Source organism: Podarcis pityusensis, assembly GCF_964106645.2.
Source record: "Podarcis pityusensis genome assembly, chromosome: 14".
NCBI classification, from domain to species: Eukaryota; Metazoa; Chordata; class Lepidosauria; order Squamata; family Lacertidae; genus Podarcis; species Podarcis pityusensis.
This window is the reverse complement of record NC_138039.1, coordinates 52,338,954-52,364,181: the sequence shown is the minus strand read 5'-3', so window position 1 is coordinate 52,364,181 and position 25,228 is coordinate 52,338,954. Positions and strand designations below refer to the sequence as shown.

Here is a 25,228-nt window from a genome sequence, read left to right as displayed (position 1 = left end):
TGGGGGACAACTTGAAGAAGGTTCCTCCTCCACTCTTTGCTTCTTGCTTAAGAACCTGTCCATGGTCTGCTGCTTCAGCCGCCTTTTCAGCACCTCCCTGAAAGACCACATGACCCTCGTATCAAAAGTGTTCGCAAGGTCACGTGTCATGTGCTTGTCAGGGTGGTTCCGCTCTGCAAAAGCCTGCACATCCTTCCACTTCATGCAAATGTCCCTCAGTTCTTTGGAGGACAGCCGTTCCTCAGTTGCTTCCTCCTCTTCCAGCGAGGCCTGCTCCTGCACAGCCTCTGCCTGCAGTTCGACCAGCTCCTGGGTGGTCAGCTCGTGGTCGTGCTCCTCCACCAGCTCGCTGACGTCCTCCTCTGTGACCTCCAGGCCCATGGTCCTCCCCAAGGCAACAATGTCCTGCACCACTGTTGACTCTGGTGCATCAGAGTCACTTGGTGCCACACAGTCCGGCCACAGGCAGCGCCAAGCGCAATTCAAATTTCTCTGGCTGATCCCGTTCCAGGCCATGGTGATCATCTTCAAGCAGGTGACGATGTTGAAGTGGTCCTTCCAGAATTCCCGCAGGGTGATGGTGGTGCAATCAGTCACCTCGAAGCACCGCCTGAAAAGCTCCTTGGTGTGGAGTTTTTTGAAATTGGCGATGACCTGCTGATCCATCGGCTGGAGCAGTGGTGTGGTGTTAGACGGCAGGAACATGATGTTGATGAAGCTGAACTCCTCCAACAAGTCCTCCTCAAGGCCTTTAGGATGAGCAGGAGCATTGTCCATCAGAAGCAAAGCCTTCAGCGGCAGGTCGTTGTCCAGCAGGTACTGTTTGACAGCAGGGCCAAAAGCAAGATTGACCCAGTCCACAAACAGCACACGTGTGACCCAAGCCTTGCTGTTGGATCGCCACATGACACTCAGCTGCTCCTTGTCGACCTTGTGTTTCTTGAAGGCCCGTGGGTTCTCTGAGTGGTACATCAGCAGGGGCTTGATCTTCAGGTCGCCGCGTGCGTTGGCACAGAAGAGCAGGGTCAGACGGTCCTTCATGGGCTTGTGGCCAGGCAACTTGGCCTTCTCCTGAGTGATGAAAGTGCTTTTGGGCATCCTCTTCCAAAACAGCCCGGTCTCGTCGCAGTTGAAGACCTGCTGTGGAACGTAGCCCTCCGTCTTCACAACCTCCAGGAACTCCAAGGCAAAGTCTTCAGCCGCAGGAACATCAGAACTGGCAGCCTATCCATGCCTGACCACGCTGTGGATTCCAGATCTCGTCTTGAACCGGTCAAACCAACCTCTGCTTGCCTTGAAGACTTCTGGCTTGCCTGAGGTTCCTGGCTGTTCCCGGATGAGGTCTGCGTGCAAGGCCTTGGCCTTCTCACAAATCACGGCCTCAGTCACTGTGTCCCCTGAACGCTGCTTCTCTTCTAACCAGATGAGGAGCAACTTCTCGACCTCCTCCAGAACAGCTGGGTGGTTCTTCACGATCCTGGTGACTCCCTTGGCTGCATCAGTCGCAAGGATCTTCTCCCTCATCTTCAGGATGGTGCCGATGGTCGATGGGTTCCTGCCGTACTCCCTGGCGAGGTCTGTCACACGCATTCCACCGTCGTGCTTCCGGATGATCTCCTTCTTCATTTCCAGCGTCACCTTCTCCTTCTTCCTCTCGCCGGCCTCTGCAGCAGCAGTCTTCTTGGGTCCCATGGCAGCACAGCTCCTAGCTTCGTAAACTCAGAAAAAAGAAAAAAAAATCAGTGATGCACACCCAAAAAATTCAAAAGCACCCAGCCACCCACCACACAGGAATTCAAACCCAGAACCAAGTCCTTGAATTCCAAGCACCCAACCCAAAATCCAAAAACCCCCAAAAAAGTTTTAAAAGTTTAACTTACGAAATGGCTGCAAATCACCAAAGTCTTCAAAATCCTCAAGTGGCTGCAAAAGAAGTTTTGGAAAAGCTTTAAAAATCACCAAAGTCTTCAAAAACCTCAACTGTTCCCCCAGCCACCCACCCACCACACAGAAATTGCAAACCCCTCCCCAACTGTTGCAAACCCCTCCCCAACTGCTCCCCCAGCCACCCACCATACAGAAATTCAAACTCAGAAATTTTTTTTAAAAAAAAAACAGCATGGCCCAATGGTCACAGAAAATAAAAAAAATCAAAAAACCCACACAAGCTCCCAGATTCTTGCAAACCCCTCCTCAACTGTCCCCCCAGCCACCCACCACACAGAAATTCAAATCCAGAAATTTTTTTTTTAAAAAAAACAGCATGGCCCAATGGTCACAGAAAATCAAAAAAATTCAAAAAAACCCACACAAGCTCCCAGATTCTTGCAAACCCCTCCCCAACTGTCCCCCCAGCCACCCACCACTCAGAAATTCAAACTCAGAAAAAAAATTTTTTAAAAAAACAACATGGCCCAATGGACACAGAAAATCATAAAAATTCAAAAAAAACCACACAAGCTCCCAGATTCTTGCAAATCCCTCCCCAACTGTTCCCCCAGCCACCCACCACACAGAAATTCAAACCCAGAATTTTTTTAAAGAAAAACAGCAGAGTGCCCCAATGGTCACAAAAAATCATAAAAATGCAGAAAAAAACCACACAAGCTCCCAGATTCTTGCAAACCTCTCCCCAACACCAAGTCCTTGAATTCCAAACACCCCAACCCAAAATCCAAAAACCCCCAAAAAAGTTTTAAAAGTTTAACTTACCAAACAGCTGCAAAAGAAGTTTTGGAAAAGCTTCAAAAATCAGCAAAGTCCTCAAAAACCTCAGAAAAGGCTACCACACCGCGTGCTATGAGTTGCTCCTCGAAGTCAAGTCACAACTGCACCTCTTCAAGCAATGCACCCTGGGTATTAACGGTTTTACGAAAAAGGAAACAAACTTGCAAGACGTTTTTGTCTTGCGAAGCAAGCCCATAGGGAAATTCGTCTTGCGAAGCGCATCGAAAAATGGAAAACCCTTTCGTCTAGCGGGTTTTCCGTCTTGCGAGGCATTCGTCTTGTGGGGCACCACTGTATGTAAAAATTGACAGGGTGCTAAATTCTATACAAGATAGCATAATATGGTATGCGTGACCTTCTGGGTAACTGAATTGAGGTTTCCATCAAAAATACTTGATAGTAATACCCTAGACAGTGTTATAGTACTCATGCAGCCTATTCTGTTGGAAAGAGATATGCAAACTTTTGGGACTGAGGACCACAATCCCTTTGGTGAATTGGTGGTGCTGTGAACAGCCAAAGCAGAAAGTCTCTGTCTGTCTGTCTCTCTCTTTCACACCCACACCCACAGGCCTGATCCAGCAGGCTCTTCAATGAACCTTTCATCCAGTATAAATCCTAATTTGCTGGCAGAGTGTCTATACATCTTTCTGCTAATCATTCACTTATCGTGCACACAAAGTGTGTTCCTTAAAAAAAAAAAAAAAAAAACCATTGATTTGTTATGCTAGGGGGTGACAGAGCATTTTAATCCACTTTAATTTAAATTTCTTGGTATTTGTTTGAATTCCTCCCACAAAACACTCACAGCCTGGTGGTACCATTTTGGGTCATTAACATTCCACGTCCACAAAGTATTTCAATTGGCTTCTGGTGCTTTCAGCACACTCAGCTAGCAATATTACTTGTTCAGGTTCTCCAGAAACTGAGTTCTGTTCTAAGTAAGCTGAACAAACGGATCACATTTCAAATTAGATGCCAACTAAGAAGATATCGACTTGCCCCACTCTGTGCTGTGAGATTTCAGCGCAGATTAACTGCTTGCAAAGGATATTAAAGGGCTTCAGCAGCAGACTTGGAGCCAGGATATTGTTGGGCTCTTGAGCTTTATTTCCATCTTTTAAAATTAAAACAAAGACATTTCTCTGCAAAAACCAGACACCCAACAGCATGCTTAAGCTTCTTGAAAACATCTGGGTGACATCATAAAAGCAGCAGAGGAGCCTTGCTGGCTCAGACCAAAGAGGCTTGTGTAGGCCAGCCATGGGTTCAGCCATGGGTTCAGACTCAAGAGCCTCTGGCTGCAGACTTTCCTGCTGTGGACGGCCAGGGCAGGTGTCACGCTCTGAGCTTGTTGCTGGAGATCATGAAACAATGGAGCCTGAGAAACATGAGCCCCCTAAGAAGAACCTCCTGGATGCTCATGGGTGTCTTCACAGAGGGTCCACTGCATAGGGTCACCATACATCTGGTATTCAGTATTTGGCTCAATAACTTTGCCCAAAAAGCTCAAGAACTTTTGTGTCCGGATTTTCACTTTTTGAAATATGGCAACCCTACCACTGCAGGAGCCAGCCAGCTCAGGGAGTACACCATGGAAGAGGCTGGAGAGCAGAGTGGGAGTTTTCAGGCCAGAGGGCTGGCTCTTTAAGAACGCCCTAAGTCACAAGGGGCGGAGCCAGAGAGAAGTCAGTTGCATACACACCACACACTTAAAACACGCTTCTGCCTCCGAAGAACCCTAGGAGCTATAATTTGTTAAGGGTGCTGGGAATCTTAGCTCTGTGAGGGGTAAACTACAGTTCTCAGGATTCTTTGAATGGTGGGGGGGTGTCTCAAATTTGTTTAAATGCATGGTGTATATGCATAATTTTTCTGACACTTTTGCCCCCTCTTTTCTTTCAAAGAGTTCAGGGCAGCATGGATGGTTCCACTGCTCCTGCCCTTGAGGGAATCCAAAGCACAGAGCATCCAGTGGGTGCGCTCATCATTACTCCATGTGAGCAGCAAGTGTGCAGTCTGGGTTTTAGCAACTGCTGTGCTAAAAGTTCTTAGGCTTGAAATGGTGGGAGCAGCACCACTTGTAGTTGTACAGCAACAGGGAACTCTCTTACAGTGGGGGTAGGGTGGGATTTAGTTCAGTTCACATCTCATAGAATCATAGAGTTGGAAGGGACCCTGAGGATCATCCAGTCCAACCCCCGGCAATGCAGGAATAGGGATCAAACCTGCAACCTTGTTACTGCCACTCTAACCACTGGGGCATCTGAGCTAATGTGCACCTACCTACTTTGCACTTCCCAAAGCAAGGCACAAATCAGAGCCATCCCTAAAACACACAGACAACTGAATTTTCTTGTAAAGTTGTGCAACAAAAATTTTGTACAAGAAAGAAGATTAGGGGAGAGCGTGCGTAAGAAGAAAATACAATGACTATTTGGAAAGGGGGCTTGCAAAAATATGTATAGTAGGAGAAATTGTGCAGTCAAATAAAGCCTTAAAAATAATCACAAAGTGATGTGCAAATGGGAAGAACTGCCAGGGCGGGGGGGGGGGGTGAGAAACTCAGAAGAACCAAAATTGACAATTGTGTCCATACTGAGTTTTTACCAGTGGCTACTGGCTGCCATTACTTTCCCACAACCACCAGCAGCCTGAAAGTCACACTGAAATGGTGCTCTGTGAAGATGCCAGTGGTATGTTTGTGCACAATCCATAATGTCACCTACCTTTCTACCTTCTGAGACTCACAGCAGGTTTATTGGGTGATTTCAAATAAGGAAACAGCACAAAGGGGTGAACGTCTTTCTTCTCAAGTACTGAGGCCCTGATCCAAATCTCTCTCTCTCTCTCACACACACACACACACACAGAGAGAGAGAGAGAGAGAGAGAGAGCAAACACACAGCTGCTTATAAAGGAGTTTTGATCATGGATCTCCCATGGGACCTTGACTGTAAGGCAATCATATTTCTGTGGGTACGTGTGTTTGAAAGAAGTCACCTTAAAATCCAAACTCCAAAGGTAATAATGAGAGAGCAGCTGGTGAATTGTGCCCAACACAGTAGCAAACATTTGGAAATGGTTAATATGAAGAATGCACCCAGTGTTTCTCTTGCTGTACATAAAAGCATGCATTGCATGAAAACAGATCTCACCCCACTGCCATAAACACATAAAGGCACCTAGTTCTTCCATTTCTTTGCTGCAACATAAATTAATGCAATAATTCTTTCTTTAAAAAACTATACAAAATTCACAACCTATCCTTTGGGCATTCAGCAAAAAATGTTCTAAAAGCATTCTCCAGCATAAAAATAAATAAATGAAGACATATTTTTAAACTTGTGGGGGAACAAATAGTACATTCAGTGGGAGGGGAGAAAGGAAAATGAACTTGTAGCTGATCTGTATGTTCAACCGGGTGGATTTGCACCAATCCTGGATCTAATCCAGAACGCTTTAGTCAGTTTATTTATATTTCGCTGTCTTGGAGAATAATTCTTTTTCTTTTATGCACATGAGATATCGCTCCAATAAATTTCTAAAGAGACGTTCATCTCTGTGTAAAAGAAAATAAGCAAACACGCTCAAAAATACTTTGTGATTATAAATTAAAAACGAGTCTCTATTACAAGAAGATCCTTTGAGCCTTTGCCCTGACAAACAAGCTTTGAGGAGCAGGGAGATTCTGGCAGGCTCCACAACTGCCGGGAAAGAGGTAAGAATCATCATAAAAGGATTGGATTCATAGAATCATAGAATAGAGTTGGAAGAGACCACAAGGGCCATCGAGTCCAACCCCCTGCCAAGCAGGAAACACTTTAAAAAAAGACTTTAAAAAAAGAGAAACGACCCAATTCCTTCCCTTCTCCCCCACAGACAGGAGCACCTACTCATCAGATCCCCATGTGCAACCTGGTGCAATCACAGTGTAATCCCCACCCCCAGAGCTGGTGCACTGCAGAGGCCTGTTGGTGCCTAGGAGGAAGCCATCTTATTCCAGGTCCAGCTAGCCTGTGCCAGGACAGACTCACCTGTGGCTATACAGCAGAACAGATGCCAACTCCTGCCAGCCGCAGACAGAATGGCCAATGGACAAGGGTGACACCAGAAGCATCCAGAGGCCATTCCTGGCCTACGCTGGCTGGAGGCAGTTCTCTAGGGCCTGTGGCTGAGGTGTTCCCCTCACCTGCTGCCTGCTTCTCTTTCTAAACGGGGGGTGTCAAGGTTCGAACCCGGGTGTCATGAGTCCCAAAGAGGTGTGTCTTGAAGAGACATAGTGGAGGGGCTGGTCGGACCCAGACACAGGGTGGGGGAGCTGCCCGCTGCCAACTGTGGAGAGGGGACCCAGAAGGGTGGGAGAGAGCAGTCTCCCCAGGAGGGAGTGACAGACAAGGAGCCAGATTCCAGGGAGGGTCCCAGTGGGAGACCTCTTACACCTCACGTCTGGCTCCATGCCAGCCTTGCCTCGGATCCCAGTGCCCCCCCTAGCACTGCCAGAGCCCACTCCTGGCCCATCGTCTCAGAACAAGCTCGGTGCTCACTTTTGCCTCCCCCCCTTTTCCATGCTCAAATTCTGCCTCTCCTGTTACCACACAATGGGACCCAAGGGGGAGGCGCACAGTCTGTTGGAACAACATCCTCACTTGCTTAGCATCTGTTCGGTCTCTGAACCCCATTTTGCTGAGGTGATGTACTGATTTGAGCATTAAAGCATTAGGACAGAAAACATACTCCAGAGTTTCAGATCTTTATCCAGTGAAATGATGCATGCAAAATATTTGCCTCGCCACTAAGCTTGAGCTGGAAGATGACCATTACAAGCCTTACCCGGTCGCTCCATTCTGTAAGAAACCAGCTCTTTGCACAAGGCCCCATGTCACAGTTCTCGATATCGTTTGGGCGCAGCTTCATGTTACATTCTTCATCATCAACGACATCTCCAAGATTGCTGACACACTTCACATCTCGTGTCTTCTGACCCACTCCACATGGCACGGAGCACTAAAACAAGAAAGATCTCTGGGTCAGGCAGGCACACAGGGATTGCATGCATTTATTCATTTTGATTGCGTTTCACTTCCTTTGTACCCTGCCCTTCCTCCAAAAGTGTCCAGGGCAGCAAGCATCATAAAGAAGTACAATTCAATTAAAAATGACCAAAAATAAAACAGAGTTTTGCTGAGGTTTTGATAAAAATCAATTTGTTATTCATACGTTCTTCTTATGCTGGTCTGTGATTGTAATAAAGTTATGTGTGTGTGTGCGCGTGCGTGCGTGCGTGCGTGCACACGCTTGCAGGGCTCTTTTACTGCATTGCAATGAAATAAGGAATTGATGGCTGTGGCAGTGATTGTATAAACCTGCCCTGCCAGGCAAATAAATATCCAGGACTAAAATACTATTTTCTATTATGTCATTGTTGCAAATTGGATGGAATACAGATTATGTTTTACAGTTGAAGCATATTTTAAATTGTGAACACTAATATAACATTTGGAGCTATCCAACAAATGGCCTGAGATTTTGATGTTGAAAGTCTCTACTCCATCCCACGTAGGTGCATGGAAGATGAGGAAGTTTAGAGGGCCACAGTACATGGTCCCGAACCTCACCATCAGCATTTCCAATGGTCTCAGCAAGAAGGAGAAGGTGCTGATGAGAACATAAGAAAAGCCCTGATGGATCAGGCTGAGGGCAGGGATGGGGAACCTTAGGCCAGAGGGTCAAAGGCAGCCCCCCCAACCTTTCTATTTAACCCTCAGGACTCTTCCCTGACCCTGCTTTGCCTCTTCCAGGAGGGTTTCTGCCAGGCTCCAATATGTCCTTGAACTCTCTTAATGCTTCTTGTTTTCCTGCATGGAGGGCAGAGAAGGGTGTGCAATGTGGCCCTCAGGTTGAGAAAAAGCTATCCACTGCTTTCAGTTATATACTTTTCCCCTTAAAGGTCATCCACGTTCCCCAAGCTCACAGGAGCGGCTTTCCTGCTAGCCTCTTCTACCTGCCCTTTCGTAAAACATTCGGACAACTTCCACGTTATGGGTGACATCCAGTGTTTTGGTTCCATGAATGGAAGGACGTTCTGGTTGAGGAAGGAGAGTTGTGAAAGGAGCCCTTCCACAAACGGAGTGAGAACACTGGAAGTTCCCCAGTGTTGCAGGATCAGGGCTGGTGCAATGTCAGCTGCAGCCACTGCTCCTGAAAGGTAAGCCTGTTGGGGGGCATGTTCTGTGCTCTGAATCATTCCTGTTTACCGATGTCCATTCTGTCCGAATTTGCCATTCGCTGCAGATCTTCAGCTGGCACGTACTTGTGGTCTCTGGTTTCTCCAGATGGTGGCAGCGGTGTGGCTGGACCGTCAGGGTGCGGTTGGCATAGATCTGCCGGCACAGGACTTGGCGGTGCTGCATCCCGAGACCGCAGGTCTTGCTGCATTCCGACCACTCCCCGATGTCCCAGCTAAGAAATGCAGGAAGGAAGAAGAGATGGGAGTCATTCTATATCTGTTTCGGGGTGGGGAGCCTCAAGCCTGGTGGCGTTGGTAGGGAAATGTGGCCCTCAATACCTCTCCGTCTGGCCCTTGCAACTCTCCCCGGGCCATGCCTTCCCCAGCTCCACCCTGCACTGGCCTTGCTTCACACCCTCCCTGGGATATGAGGGGTGCTCGAGTGTGGGTAGAAAGTAGCCCACGGTACGAAGACAATATTTGCCTTCATTGCCCCACCCGCTTTTGCCTCTGGCCCCACCCACCACTAGGATGTGGCCCCCAGAAGGGAATGTGGCCCTCATGCTGGAAAAAAAAGTTTAGCACCCCATCTATCAACGTGCTGGACAGAAAAAGTTTTTGAGCTCAGCCACTGTCCTAGCCCAGGGGTTCGCCAACATTTTTCTCTGGGCCACACTTTCCGAATAAAAATTTGCTTGTGCCACACTGTGTTTGAAATGTATGTGCGGATGTGGCACAAATCAATGTGCAGGGAGTAAAGCAGCATATATTATATTTGATCGGTGAAATGAGCACTGTTACAGGCGTTACATTTGTAAGAACTGCATTTTTAAGTGGGGCAACGCCTACGCTTTGGAATGCCCTGCCTCTTGATCTCCAGCAGGCGCCTTCACAATACTCTCTTCAGAGCCTGCTAGAAACAATTTTGATTAGACAAACCTGCTCAGATGTTAAGAAAGTCTTAACATGGACTTAAATTATTCTTGTTGATTTTCTAAGTGATAATGTTATTGTCCTATCTTTTTTGTAAAATGATTTAAAATCAAGTGCTGCATAAATTTTATGAAATAAATAAATAATATTATTGATTGTTTCATTGTCTTGAGAGTTAACAGAGCACACCAGAGGGGGTGAAGTCAAATGACCTCCCGGGGCGAGAGCCTGGGCAGTGGGTACAGAGGTCCTGGACTGCCCAGACAAGACTAGTCTCTCAGCCTCGCTGATGTGGTCCAAAGGAAAGCAGAGTAATACGAACCCTGATTTAACCATACAAGTAATAAGCATCATTCTCTTACAAGGCTGGGCATGGGAAGGTGTTGCAGGCTTCCTCTTCCGGGGTGGGCTTGGTGCTGGTGTCACAGTAGCTCTCAGACACCTCCTCGTGGCTATTTCGGTTGACGCAGAGGAAGATGGGATACTGTGAGCCTGGGGTGAAAAGCAAGGAAGGAAAAGTAAGAAGCAGTGGGGGGAAATCCCAGGGTCATATGTTGGGTGAAAGATTCCTGTATTGCCCTGGACTAGATGAGATGACACTTCTGTTCCCATTCAACTCTACAATTTTACAATTTATTTACTAATAGACTGACATAGTTGAGCCTTTGGCCTAATTCACCTGCTTCTTCTTATGTTCTTAAAGGTGGCAAAAAAACAAGGGTAGCAGTCAGTTCTTCCCTACACATCTAACAGCAGCTTTTTTTGTTTTTAAATCAGGTTTCATTGGCCAATTAAAATAAACAAAAAGGAAAGGTAAATGGCCTTCGCACTGGGCAAAGCATACTTGATCTTTGCTCTTGATTATCAGCTCAATCACTATGCCAATCTTTATTTTGCTTACGAAGTTTGTTGTCCTGAACTGTGCTGCAGCTTTGTTATGGCCCGTGGCTAAAACAAAATGCATATGGAATTGAATCACAGAACAAAGGGGGATTAGCTTCCTCCGCCTTGGAAATGTTTCCTAAACCCTTAGGATTGGGCTGCCCATTATATCATGTCGAAGAGCTGATCATGGTCGTCATCGTCGTCGCCCCCCGCCCCCCGCCAAAGCTCAGGAGGGGATTTTTGCAATTTCGCTTTGTGAGCCCTGGAATAAATCCCTTTCTGAATTCAAACCAGAGAGGCACCTCTGTCTTGCCAATTTCTCCAGGGCTAAAACTTGGACCAAGTTGGATAATCTTCCTAGTCAAAATATGACACACGGGTGGACTTGTGCCAACTCTGAAGTGTATTTTGATAACCAGACTGCAGCTCTCTTGAGGCAAGAAGGAATCTGCAGCAGAGTGGTCCCATTAACAGGCCAGTCTGCTCCGCAAAGAGCTAAGTCAGTCAGGCTTCTGTGGGGCGCAGGCTGCTGGGCTGCAGCACTTCCCACAGGTTTGGGGGAACAAAATGGAAAAGGTGCAGCAGCGCCCCATGGCATCCTAAGGGAGGTCCTGGGACATCAGCAGGTGCCTGTTTCCCAAGGCCATGAAGGCTCCAGCTTGGAAGTGGACTGCTCTTCAGCATGGACTGGAAAACTGTTTAGACGCTGGAGCCTCCACCCATTCCTGACTCCAAGTCTGGCCCTGAACATTAAGAACTTAAGAAGAGCCTTTAGCTGGATCAGGCCAATGGCCCATTTAGTCCAGCCTCCTGTTCTCACAGTGGCTGCCCAGATGCTTGGGGAAACTGGCAAGCGAGAGCTGAGCACTACAGCCCTCTCCTCTCTGTGGTTTCCAGCCACTGTAGCTCAGGGGTAGAGCATCTGCCTCACAAAAAGGTCCCAGGTTCAATCCCCAGCATCTCCAGGTGGGATTGGGAGAGACTCCTGCCTTAAATCCAGGAATGCCACTGCCGGTCAGTGTAGACCATATGGAGCTAGATGGACCAATGTTCTGACTCAGTATAAGGCACCTGCCAATGTTCCTAACCATGGCCAGTAGCCATTGAAACCATGGATTTGTTCTCTGTGTCCTTCGGCTGTTCTCACACATTACAATTTTTCACTTGGTTGTGTTATTTATTTTTTCAGCTCGCTCTTAATTTCCATATGTTAAGGTATCATGTTGCACATCTTGTTTTAGACATGCTTTAAATATTCCTCACAACCCATTTTATATGTTATAATATTTTACTTCTATCTTGTTTGGGTCCATGACCACATAATGAAGAGATGTGATTTGACAAAGCAGCACACCCAGAAGGCACTTTGTTTTAATTAATCTTGGACTTAAATGCTGCAGAGTTCATCATGGCCGGGGGGTGGGCAGGGGGGAATAAAACACCTTGGCTGTTCCGATTATCACTAATGGCTGCTTGGCAGCTGGAAAGAGGGGAAAGAGGCAGGTTTTCTCATAAAAGACATGAAAATGAAAGTTTCTGCCAAAATGGAATGTATTCAGTGGTGTGTTCAATGGGGAAAGCTTTCAGCATCACATATGCTAATTTACAGTAATTTCACTTCCAGAGGCATTTTTCTTCTTGCAGGATTTGCAGGATAGGTGTAACTTTTGGTACAGGGTGGAGTTTGCTCCTCCCCCCACAAATGGGCCCATAAACATGAGAGACATAATTAAAAGCATTCAAAATGCACAAAGTTCATCTGGATGACTCACATGTCAGGGGCAGGCTGCAGCTCAGGGCAAGAGCAAATGCTTTGCCTGCAGAAGGTCCCAGGTTCCATCTCCAGCCCCTCCAAGGCAGGGCTGGGAAATGCTGCTGCCTGAAACGCAGGAGGGCCATTGCCAGTCACTGCAAAAGCCTATATTGCATTAATATCATTTTCAGGCAGCAGAGGTTCAGCACTTAACGTTGAGGGTCCCTACCAAAGAGTGATCAGAAGGAGTCCCACAGGGTCAGTATTTCCACACTAAATGCCCTATTCCTGTGATGGATGTCATTTTCCCCACGGAGAAAATACCCTGAAATAATGCTCCTTCTAGGGCATTGGGGAGGGACCATGATGGCTACCAGGTGGCAGCTGCTAGGAGGAGATGCCCCTCACTGTTGTTAACATTAAAAGAGGGGGGAAATCTCTGCTGCCCTGCTGTCATCCTACTGCCAGGGTCAGCCAGCCCCCACAGATCATTTATACCCTTGAAAAGGACCAAAATGTGCTCCCACTTGGCTTCCGGTTCCTCTCTGCCTTAATGGAGGCAGACCCCCATGACAGCAGGAGATCATTGGCAAAGGAAAAACAAGAATGCTTGAGGGTAATTATCCTTGCAAGTTCCCCCAGGGATGGGGTGGGTGGGCTTCACTCGCAGTTCATCTTGGTACCTGTCTCTCGCTCCAGCATAGGAAGCAGGGAGGCGCTGAATACGAAGGCAGGTTCTCCTGTTAATTAGAGTTTAATTGGACTAAAGTAGAGGTGCATGCTAGAAGAGATGAGATCACAAACTGAGGAACAAAAACAACTGCAAGGTCTTTAAGGTTTGAACTTGAGAGAAGACTTCATTGGGTGCAAAAGATGCTGTAGGGGGAGGGGAGCCTACGGCTTCTTTATATAAAGTTTTCTTCTCTGCATTTATGTTTCGGCAACCCTCCCTTGAATGTTACTTCAAATTATATTTGTACAAGCAAGGGCAGAAGAAATTGGATTATAGGTATGGAATATAACATTAAACGGAACTGTATGTGTTAAAAAAAGGGGAAAGGGAGGGAAGCTCTATTTTGCAAAAAGGTTTACGATGGAAACTTAGAGCTGACTCTTCCCCATCCTTTATTATTTACAGAGTAAACTGAATAACGCTAACAGGACTTGAAATTAAATTTAATTGGAAGTATAAATGCTCATTTATCTTCAGTCAGATGGAAGGATGAAAGAAGTCTGCGAACTTGCCGAGGAACTGATAAGGTTCATTACTGAGTCATCTGCAGTTCGACAGACTGCTCTTCTTCCCAGGCTGAGAGGGAAAATGGTGAAAACAGGTTATTTATTGGGACAGAGTGACTTTTGTAGTTGTTGTTAAAGTTGCAAAACAACCAAGCATGGGACGGAGCAATGGAGAAATTTCTGGAACAATGGGATATCAGCTCCGCCCAAGGCATGATGGAGACCAGCAGCAACAGGAGGAAAGAAAGACATAACATCTTACAAGGAAAGGAAGAAACACCATGGACAGAATAATTGCCACACACAGGAAGAACAAGGATATTGTTTGAGTTCCTCACTTAACGTGTCAACACGAATAGAAGTTATTAATATTGCAGTTGTTGTATAAGGGATTATTACGACCGGAATGCAATGGAAATTAATACGATTTTGGAATGCAGAAATAAAGCAAATAATCAAGCCATCAATTCTAGCATGTGGGGGGCCCACCTTATCTAAATTGGCATTATTAATTGTATTATAAATTGGTATTATTATAATGAGGCTATTATTGGATTGTAATTGAAAACTAATAAAAATTATTAATAAAAGCAAAAAACAAAATGTGCTCCCACTTCACCCCACATGTAGATGGGCTGGCACATTTTGGGGGTGGGGGTGTACATTTTTGTTCTGCACTAGTATAAACTTGTGTGGCTCCCTGTGGTTCTTTTGCAGGCACTTCCCATTTTAATTGGAGATGCCATGTTGAATCAGAGACCTTCTGTACAAAGCATGCACCCTGCAACAGAGCTGTTGTTTCCCCCTTTAGCAGGTAGCCATCAGGGCGGATCGTAACAGGGATGTGGAACCTGTGCCCCACTAGTTGTTGTTGGGCTCCAACGCCCATCAGTCCCAGCCAATATGGTCAGGGCTCAGTACGATGGGAGCTGCAGTCCAGCAACACCTGGAAGGCACCAGCTTCCCCTTCCCTGGATTTTAACTTGCTTCTCTCCTGGACTATGCAGAATTGGCCAAAATGACAGGAAGGATTTGAAACCTGCAGGACCAGAGATTTACAGAAGATTGGCAGAAGTATATGAATTATTTGAAGAGCAACTGTAATCAACAAATTACGCAAGTAGGACTACAAGAAGTTTTGTAAGGAGAAATATACAAAGTGTTACAAAGTAGAAAAAGATAGAGATATTGGTTATGAGTTTGAAATGTAATAGGGAAGATAAGAAATGCATACTGAGAGATTAGATTGGAAAATTTTCAGACAGGATTGATGGAAGTCAAAAATTTGAATAAGATGTAAAAGTATGTTTAATTTCTGTTGAAAATGATATGTTAAAAAAAAACCAATAAAAAATTACATTTTTTAAAAAAAAATTTGCTTCTCTCCATTGCTCCTGCAAGTGACATTTCCTCCTTCTATGAATGCATCCTGTCTTTGCCTTGAGTTGATGTGTGCACCATGCTTTATAGCTCTTTACAAGCAGACACTGGCTATGTTTGCTTTTCCCTTGGTTAGAGACAAAGACAACACAGTTACTAAGTTCTTCCCGTACTCCATATTTTGCCTTTGGCAGACCAGGATCCCCCAGGGTAGAATATATGTGTCAACTGTCCACACACTCCAGACCGCCTACCTTTCCCACACGTGGCGGAGCATTCGGTCGTTCCAACTTGCTTCCAGTTGTGCTCTCGGCTGCGTCTTGCTGGCTGACCAGCAGGCACCTGGTTGTCTGGCTGATGAGAGGGAAACCTTCCTGGCTGGATCACCGGAAAGGTCCCCACAGGCTGCCCCATGTGAGTGCCTGTCTCCCCATGCAAATCCTCCTCCTCATAATTCACTGTCTCTGTCACATCCAACTGGCCATTGAATGGCTCCCCTGGGGGAATGGAGACAATAACTGCTTAAAATAATAGTCGTTCCTCTCAACCACGAGCCATTCCAAATGCAGTAAGGCAAAATCCCCATGTCAAGCTGGGATGTTTATGCAAGTCCAGAAGCGAGTTTTAACAGGAAAACACAACATTTGTTCATATATACAAAGGCTGTATGGTTCTTTTGGAACAAGGCACCTCATTTGTCACAAATCAGAAAACTGATGAGCTCTCTTACTGGTATCATGATTCCTGCACAGAGCATTAATTAGAGGATCATTGCATTGGGGGGAAAGAAATATAAAGGCTATTTACCAATGGGGATCTCTCTGCTCATGCATTTGGAGATTTGAGGGGTGTTCCAATGAAGTCCTGAATAATGGGTTGTACCCAATGGAGTCATATGCAGAATGAACTCATTGAAATCAATGGACTTCAGCAACTATTTTTGCAACAAAACAGCATGATCTTAACTAGATATATCTAAACTTACAAAGTTCCATAGAATCATAGAGAGTCAGAAGAGACCCCAAGGCCCATCTAGTCCAACTCCCTATTATATAGTTTGGTTCAGAGCTGCTGACTTGTGCCCCAAATTGCGGGGGACCAGTTGTGTGTGCTCACAACGTGACATCATGACGTCATGGGTGCCATCACATGCATGAGGTGCCAAGTGCACATCTTTGGGAGGAGGCCCCCTCAACATGGTGGGAAGGGGCTTGGCCCCCTGCCTACAAATATTGTTTGAGCCCCATAAAGATGGTGCCTATGGTTTGGTTGAATAAGAAATGGCAGGTAACTCTTTCAGAATAAAACAGTCATCTTACCTGGCCGTCGATGAAGAGGCACCTGAGGGCTGATTACATTGGGCCCTGGAATGATGTACTCATAATGTATACCTGGATTGGGCTGCTGATGAATCATCTAAGGCAGAAACGAATCAAATGAGTGCCTGGGCAGATAGGGGGCTTAAGCTTCTCCACAGCAAACATATCAATCTAGAGACATTGCTCAGACCCCAGATTCAGAGATAGAGACATGGGGGCTTGTAGTTCTTGCCTCAAATAAAAAGTGAGCATTGGGACCCCTGAATTCTTCTGCAGCTGAGATGGAAATGAAAGCCAACCTTCTTTTCAATTTTTAAACCACCCTTCATCACAATAGATACTTAAGCCATTTACAAACCATCATATGAAAGAGAACACAATATGCAATAATAAAAATATTGTTCAATTATTAATACAACAATAACAGAGAAACATTTTGATGAACATAGCAGCAGTCTGTCGTAACAACAGTACTAAAACCTTGACTAAGACAATTGATTTCTACCCCACACCAGGCTGAACAAATATGTCAAAGGAAACCCAGGCATCTACAGTTCCAAGGGGATGGAGTTCCACAGCTGGGGAGCTGCTACAAAGAAGGTCCAGCCTTGTGTCACTGCATGGCAAGCGCCATTCACTGGTGGAATGGCCAGAAGGTTCCCCCTGGCGATCTCAGGGGGGAGGCGAGGAGAAACATCTCAGCAAAATAGCTAGGTAGGCTAAATGGAAGTGATAAGCCCCACCATTCTCTTCAGGGTACAGCTATGAGGCTTAGCAGGTGGTCTCCTTTCAGTCACCATTCCTAAGCCTCACAGGATTGTGGCGAGGATCAAATGGGATAACTGCCACCCTGAGCTCCTTCGAGGGCAGGAATTTGATCAACAGTAACCCTACTCAAATTCAGTGGTACTTCTGAGTGCGCATGCAAGTCGAATAAGACTGCAAAGCAGTGTCCCCCCCCCCCCAAATTCAGTGGTTTGCATACTACTAACTATCAAGGGTGGTTCTTCTAGGTTATAGAGAAAGAGAACAAAATGGTCTTGTAGTTAACTGAAGTGGTATTATTATGCCTAATATTTGCAGCTTACATAGACATCCAAGATTTCATTTGTTGGGCCATCTGCTAGAAAGGATTCCCCTGCAGTACTTGAGATTTCATTGGGGCGTTTGTAGGTGAACATTGTTCCTCCTCCCTCATATCGCCCAGGTCGATCAATTGCCCAGTTCCCATTGATAATAGACCGCCCTGATCGACTCCGCAGTGCTGTAAGAAACAAGGGGGGAGATGGCATGTGTTAAGTTATACAAATAAGTATTTATGATATATAAATGTTCATATTGACACAGCAATGTCCACATCAATAAAACCTGAGCACAAATTCCGTAACTGTTTGGTGGCAGAACATGTGCTGTATCTGCAAAGTGTCACGGGTTCCATCCTTGGTATCTCCAGACTGAGAATGATTCCTGCATGAAATCCTGGAGAGCTGTTGCCAGTCAATGTCAACAATACTGAGCTAGACAGACCAAGGGTTGTGCAGTACTTGGTATATGGCAGCTTCCTGTGTTCCTGAGTGTCTAGAACACATCTCTAGGCGAGTCCAGGATGCAGTAGCAGGAGAAAATAAGTCATTCTGAAAATCTCACCAAAAAAGAAGAGGAAGAATTGCTTCCAGTGACTCTGTATCACTCACCATGAGCTCTTGGAACTGTTTCCTTTATGGCAGGAATGGGGAACCTGTGGTCTCCCAGATGTTTTGAACTACAACTTCCATCACCCCCAACCACTGATCATATTGGCAGGGGCTGATAGAAATTAAAGTTCAACAACATCTGGAGGGCCACAGGCTACCCATCCCTACTTTAGGAAATCCTCAGGTACCAACCGCTCCTTTCCAGAATGCCCTGCATCACTCAGCATCCTGCCTTCATTGCCAACACCACACCCAGAAGTGGCAACAGAATACCCACTGCCAGAGGGATAACACTGAGGCCTTCCTAATGTAGAAAAAAAGTGAATGGGAACATGATATGGGTCTATGAGGTTGTATACAGTGTGGAGGAAGTGGATTGAGAGAGGTTTTATCCCTCTCTCATACTACTAGAACCCAATGAAGGTGAACTTTAATAGATGGGGGGGTCAATGATTCCTTCACACTGTGCATAGTTAAACTTCTTGGCTTATGGACAATAAGGCTATCAATGGCTACTGGTAAAGATTTGTTTATTTTACTTATTTATGTGCTGCTTAATACAATAGTTCCTAATGTGTACAACAGAAAAGCATCCTAAAACCAGTTAAATTCACCAGAATACTGGGGGGGGGGGGGACACTCACCTAAATAATGAAAACTGAAAAAAATGCAAGTTGGTCACATATTCTCACCAAGATGAGAGGCAGCATGCTTGGGAGTGCTGCTTCACTTAGGTAATTCTGGTGGACTTCCCCAAGGCATCGTTGGCCATTGTGAGACCAGGATGCTGGACTAGATAGACCTTTGGTCTGATCCAGCAAGACTCTTCTTCTGTTCACTCCAATTGTAAGCTGGAGTTTAAGCCGCAACCTTTTCAGACTTAGCAAGTGCTTGTCCACAGCAGGATCATTCCTCCTTAGATAGATCTGCTTAGTGACTTTAGCAATGCATCCATTTCCCCTGTGATCTATCCATGGTCCTGACACCTTGCCAGTCACTTTCCATTGGAACTGGGTGTTCTTTGGATGTACTTCCTTCTTGCTGACACTTAATTCGCCCTACCTCCTGGGCTGAAGGTTCTTTCCAAAGTTATGTTCCATTACTGGGAAGCAGCTCCTCCACAGGGGTGAGCCTTGAATAGCCACCTGGCACAAATGAGGAACATCTACCCATTGATTTAGCAGTGGAGTGCCTGGGTGCGCGTGCGCACGCACACACTGATATTATTGGACTCAAACTCCCATAAGCCCCTCTACTTGGGGATTATTCCTTTGAAATATTATTTTATTTGATGGTGTTCACAAATGGTCAAGCCCTTTTCCTCTTCTTTCCTTTGCCACCATGCGGAATGGAAATGTTTCCTTGCCATCTGTGGGTCCCGCTGGCATGAGAAAGTGCTCTATGCATATGCTGATGTATGCACATAAAGTCCATCCGTATGAAGAGGGACCCTTCATATTGAGCCAGAATCCCTCCTTGTATAGAGCTCTTCCCTGCACTAGCTAAATGTGCAGATGGCAGGGAAGGGATTCTGTTGCATAGAGCTAGCACAGGGATATGTTCCCAGTGCAAAGTGCTATGGTCAATCTGCATGGCTCCACATCCCCCCTCACATGTTCTGTCAACATGTAGGAGATATGTGAACCTCCCTCCTGACATGGGGAGAAGTGTGCATGATTAACATGGAAGGATTCCACCACTTGCATTCCTTGCTTTTCTGGATTCAAGGTCTACCTCTTGTTAAAAGGACAGGGTGGAAACTTTCAACTGTCTGCGACAATAACTGACAGTCAGCAAGATGCAGCCAGTGCAATTTAATTAGAACACCTGTGCTACAGAGACCTTTGGTAAGCTTTTTCTTGGCCTAGACTTAAACTATTTTTTTAATATGGAATACTTATATTAAAAGTATAAATGTAGTTTTATTTGATAATTCCTAATGTAGTTCTCTGGTTCTTTTCTTAAATCAAAAGCATAGAAATAAATAGGAAAAATGCTGGCAAAGACCAAGTGGTTTATAATTACATTGCACAAAGATTGGATTGGTGCTTGGAAGCTAGCTGGTCTTTTCAAACTCCAGCTTGATATTCATCATAGATGATCAACTTAAATTAGGGTCGCCAATGCTATACTGTGATTAAAGCACCACCAAATGTGCTGTCAAAATGTTGAGAGACAATATGGAAATGAAGTTCTCCTGAGCAAAACTCGGGAATGAACTTTTAGGGGTTATTTTGCAGTAGCAAATTTCTTCACTGACTTAGATTAAAAGAAGTCCTGGATCCCCAACAACCCATTGCTGCCAGCCTTTTCTATTCCCCCAAACTGTCAGGAACCTAAGGCCCATGGGCAACAAGCGGCCCACGGGAGTCATTTAACCAGCCTACAGCCGCCCCCAAAACGAGTTGCCTGCTTGGCGAGTCCCCACATGCTGTGCTAAACCACCACAGCACGGCACAGGAACTCGCTTCTGCAACTCTGAAAATCGCATCTGTGCAGATGCAGACACCGAAAATCACGTCTGCGCAAACGCAGACGCTAGAAATCGCATCTGTGCAGATGCAGATGCCGGAAATCACAGGCGTGTGCGCGATCCGGCCCACAGAGGGATCTCCACTGGAGTGAACTGGCCCAGGCGAGGTAAACCTTGCTGACCCCTGCTCTACACTCTTCCAACTAGGCCTCGGGTGAATGTGGTGCCTGGAAGGCACACCTTAATAAGCCTCACTGTCTGAGGGACTGCAACACAACAGCACTATCTCCCTGATTACTAAAGAAGAATAGAAAAAGAGACCTTCTGGACCAAACCAAAAGCCCCTCCAGTCCATCATCCAATCTATTAAGCCTTCAAAAGAGCTAATAACCTGGACAGCATCTGGTAAGTCACCCTAAATTGTCAATAGTAAGCATGTCAAATTGATGTCTTAGGAAATGTTATTCCCTATGTTGAAAGCACTTTTAGAATGCAATATTTGTATAGTTTGGAGTCAGACTGTGGGATGTGAAGGGCATTGCACCCTCTTTATACATACAAAGAACTTTGCACCTTTTTCGGGTGTCATTCACAGTCCAGCATGTGTCTGAAACATTAAACAGGAATGCTACAGAGTGAAGGAAATAGCATTTCAGACTCTTAAAAATTAAAACCTTGACAAACTTTACATCCTGGAGAAGTGGTGAAGTTAAATTACGTATTAGCTTTCCCCATTACAATAATAAAAGTATATTGTAAAAACCTGGCTAGATTTTAAAACAGTAAACCAGATCCAGAATTAGAAAAGGAGGCAGGCTGAATGCTCAAGAAGGCCACATTCCTAAAGAGGGTTTGATGGAGAAGATTTCCCCCAAAGCTCTCCTGGTTGCTTGTGGTACGCACTCTGTTCCTCCTGAATTCAAGCTTAACTGAGAATTCCTAAAATTATTTCTAAAACTAGAGAATGAACAACTTGCTGACCTTCCAGTTTCAATAAATTCAGTCCCCCCTCCCCCGCTCCCAATGCACATATGTGCCTGATTGCAAATCTTGATGATGATGGTTAAATCTGTTTACCATGCCTAGACTCACAGGTCTCAGGAGGGTTCACAGGATAAAATCAGAACATTAAACCACGAAAGACATAATAAAAACAAAAACAGCCCGGTAGCCCCTCCCCCAAACACATTTTAAAAGGGCGTCAGATGTCACTCAACCCAAGACCTGGTTAAAGAAGAGCATTTCTGCCTGGCACCTCGAGGTGTATAATGAATTGGTTCGAGTCCTACCCTCAAAAAAACAAGCTTGTTTCATCTTCCATGTGAAAGCCCTTCAGATATTTGAATGTGGCTATGATATCTCTCCTCTTTTCCAAGCTAAACATAACTAGCTCCCTCAACCATTCCTCATAAGGCTTGGTTTCCAGACCCTTGACCATCTTGGTTGAGGAAGATGTGTCCATTATCACTTGCTTCTGAACCTCCTTGTAGCATCCTTAGCCATTGCTAGTGCTGATCTAGATAGACCATTACTTGCCATTGGGTTAAAATGGGCAACAGCTCAGTGGTAGAATATTGTCAGGTTTAGCGCTTCTCCCACACAAGACACAGAACGCTGGCAGTTTAAGTAGCTGAGGTTTATTTCTCAATAACAGGCCTACAGCAGTCCCAGCTTCCACAACTCATCCTTCAGCATCGGAGTCTGTTGACTCAACTGGCTTCTGACCCCTCCCAAGGCCAGATATACGCCACGTCCTCCCCCACCTCCTGCTGGCCCACCTCTGCTCTAATCACTTGCTCTGCCTCCTACTTCTTGGCAACTCAGGTGCAGCCAATTCCTCTTTCCTCTGGAGATTCCTTTCTGCTGGGTGTGTTGCTGACAAACATGTGCTTTGCATTCAATCTTTAAGTGAATGTCCCCTGTCTGAAATCCTGGGAAAACACTGCCAGTGTGGACCACATTGAGATAGATGTATCAGAAGTCAGCCTTAGTACAAGGCAGCTTACTCTGTTCCTATGGCAGAATTGGAGTCCAAATGTTTTAGGCACGGGCTCTTGGATTTGCCACATTTTGCAATGAGCTAAGGTGGATAGGAAGATGGTTCCCAAGTTGTCATGACATGGAAGGCAGCATGGGCTAGGAGCTATGGTTTGGCACACCAGTACTTGAATTGAAAATAGACCTGCAACAGAGAGGCTACATGGGAACCTGTGTTTTGCAAATTTATGATGTATGTAGACAGAGCTTACAAATGAGTTTTTACTGTCATTGAATCTCCTGCTAGAGAACAAAACCAGCCTAGTCTTCAGTGTTGCAGATAAATGGTACTGGATTTTTTTTTTTAAGGGTGAGTTGCTTGATGTGGATTAGAGAGGCTCAAAGAGCCCAATTTAGTGTGCATCAAACTGGCTGCTAGATTAACAGCTCATAGGTTGGCTGGGATTCACACCCAAAGTGATGCTGGTAACTTCTAATGCTGGTGACTTAATAACTTCTGTGGAATGTAAAATTTACTATAAAATGGAAGAACACTTTAAAAAAACAACCAACCAAAACCTAGAAGTGGAGCATTTTCCTGTCCTACAAAGATGCATAGACAGAATTGAAGTTGTTGCAGAGTTTTACCAAAAGTGAAATTTCAAGGGGGGAGAAACAGAGGTTCCTGTTTAGGCAAAATCATTAGAAGAATTTAACAGGAAGGAAATGAGTTTTTATAATGCTGGGAGCTATCAGCCATAACTGTTCAGCTCTGCTTCTGGACTGGAAAGAAGGAAACTCCTGCCATTGAATCTTTGACGAACATGAGAGAAGTTCATCCAATGGGCCAGAGAAAGGGCGAATGCCCTGGGTTACCTATGCCAAGGTAGCTAGCCTGGTGCCCTCAAGATGTTGTGGTCTCCACCTCCTGCCCAGCCAGATCCATTCATGATAAGGGACGATGGGAGCTGTAGCTCAGCATCAACATCTTGAGGCCATTGGTTGCCCACCCTGCTGTAGGCTAGCCAGAGTGCACTGCTACAAATGAAGTATTGTCCCTATGCTGTGAAATAAGGAGGTATCAGGAACGGTTGGAAGACATTGCTAGCATAGTAAATATTTGTTGATTCTCCTCCCCACAAAAAAGTTTGTTATTTTTTTAGAACCTTTTTCAGGGAGGCATTGAATTGTAAAGTGAGAAATACTTGCCTGGGATGTCTGTGTCATTTTTCATGTTTATGAAGTGAGCCTGCTAACCTGGGCCAGAAATGGCTGTGATCTTGCAGGATAATGAGGGAAGATGGCTAGAAGCAAGCCTGTCTTTGTTATTAGGCTTGTCTTTGGCAGTCACTATCATTATGGGATATGATTACTGATTTCCTTGGCTTGAGACATGGGTTTTCAGTGTGAGGTGTGTCTCCCTAAAGATGTCACTAAGAAGACAGGCAACAGGTCTGCATAAGGATATGACATCATAAATCACACACACACACACACACACACACTGCTTTGGAGAGATGGGACCCAGCAAATAGTATGACATTGCTCCAAGCCTGCCTTAAGACTTTATCCTGCAAATGTCAGGGCCCACTTGCTTAAGTAACTGGGAAGGGACAAGACATAAGATTCACAGGCAGGTTTTAAACTGAACAAAAAGCAAATAAGATAATACTTAAAAATATGAAACAGGACCTGGTAAAAGTGCTACAGCAACAAATAGGTATAGAAGTTGTTAAAAGAGTTAAGTATTTGGGAATTTGGTTAACCTCTAAAAATATTGATCTATTTCAAAATAATTACATGACGGCGTGGAATGGTATTAAAAGAGATCTAGAAATATGGGGAAGGATGAAGTTATCATTTTGGGGAAGGATTTCAGCTATTAAGATGAATGTGCTACTAAAGATGTTATTTTTGTTTCAGACAATTCCAATAATCAAAAGGGCAGCAATTTTTAAAGATTGGCAAAAAACGATTTCAAGGTATATCTGGCAGGGAAAGAAGCCAAGAATACAGTTTAAGTTGTTAACAGATGCTAAAGAAAGAGGAGGCTTCGCCCTGCAAGATTTGAAATTATATTATGAAGCATCCTGCCTCTGTTGGTTAAAGGAATGGATGTTATTAGAAAATTCGGAACTGTTAGATTTGGAAGGTTATGATAATAGATTTGGATGGCATGCATACTTATCGTATAATAAGACAAAAATCCATAAAGGATTTGGAAGGCATATATTTCGAAGATCTTTAATTGAAATATGGGATAGGTATAAAAACCTATTGGAACGTAAAACACCGCATTGGTTATCTCCATTAGAAGCAGTGAGTGTGAAAAAGGTAAATATGAATTGGATAACTTATGGGAAATTAATACAAAAGGAAGGAAGTAAATGGAAAATGAAACCATATGAAGAAATTAAAGAATATGTGTATGATTGGTTGCACTACCGTCAGGTCAATGAAATGTTTAAACAGGATTTTAAAGAAAAAGGATTTGATGAAAGTAAGTCAAAGTTTGAATTAGAGATATTAAGTAATGATTGTAAAATTTTGTCTAAAATGTATAAATTGCTGCTTGAATGGCATTTGAAGGATGAGGAGGTAAAGTCGGTTATGATTCAT

At 45.0% G+C, this 25,228-nt stretch overlaps 1 protein-coding gene across 3 annotated transcripts in view; it reads right to left on the bottom strand.

Moving 5' to 3' along the window:
* The window catches only part of THSD4 (thrombospondin type 1 domain containing 4), a 411,334-nt gene that overhangs the window by 19,969 nt on the left and 366,137 nt on the right, over positions 1-25,228 (bottom strand). For 2 of the 3 annotated variants that reach the window (XM_080980690.1, XM_080980691.1), the window contains 6 exons: positions 17,554-17,729; positions 16,466-16,562; positions 15,401-15,643; positions 10,252-10,381; positions 8,985-9,189; positions 7,561-7,734 (listed from right to left, as the gene is read on the bottom strand). In XM_080980690.1, coding sequence (XP_080836816.1) covers positions 7,561-7,734; positions 8,985-9,189; positions 10,252-10,381; positions 15,401-15,643; positions 16,466-16,562; positions 17,554-17,729 — 1,025 coding nt within the window. The remainder of the gene's footprint in view (positions 1-7,560; positions 7,735-8,984; positions 9,190-10,251; positions 10,382-15,400; positions 15,644-16,465; positions 16,563-17,553; positions 17,730-25,228) is intronic. The other variant, XR_013979370.1, reaches the window with a different exon arrangement.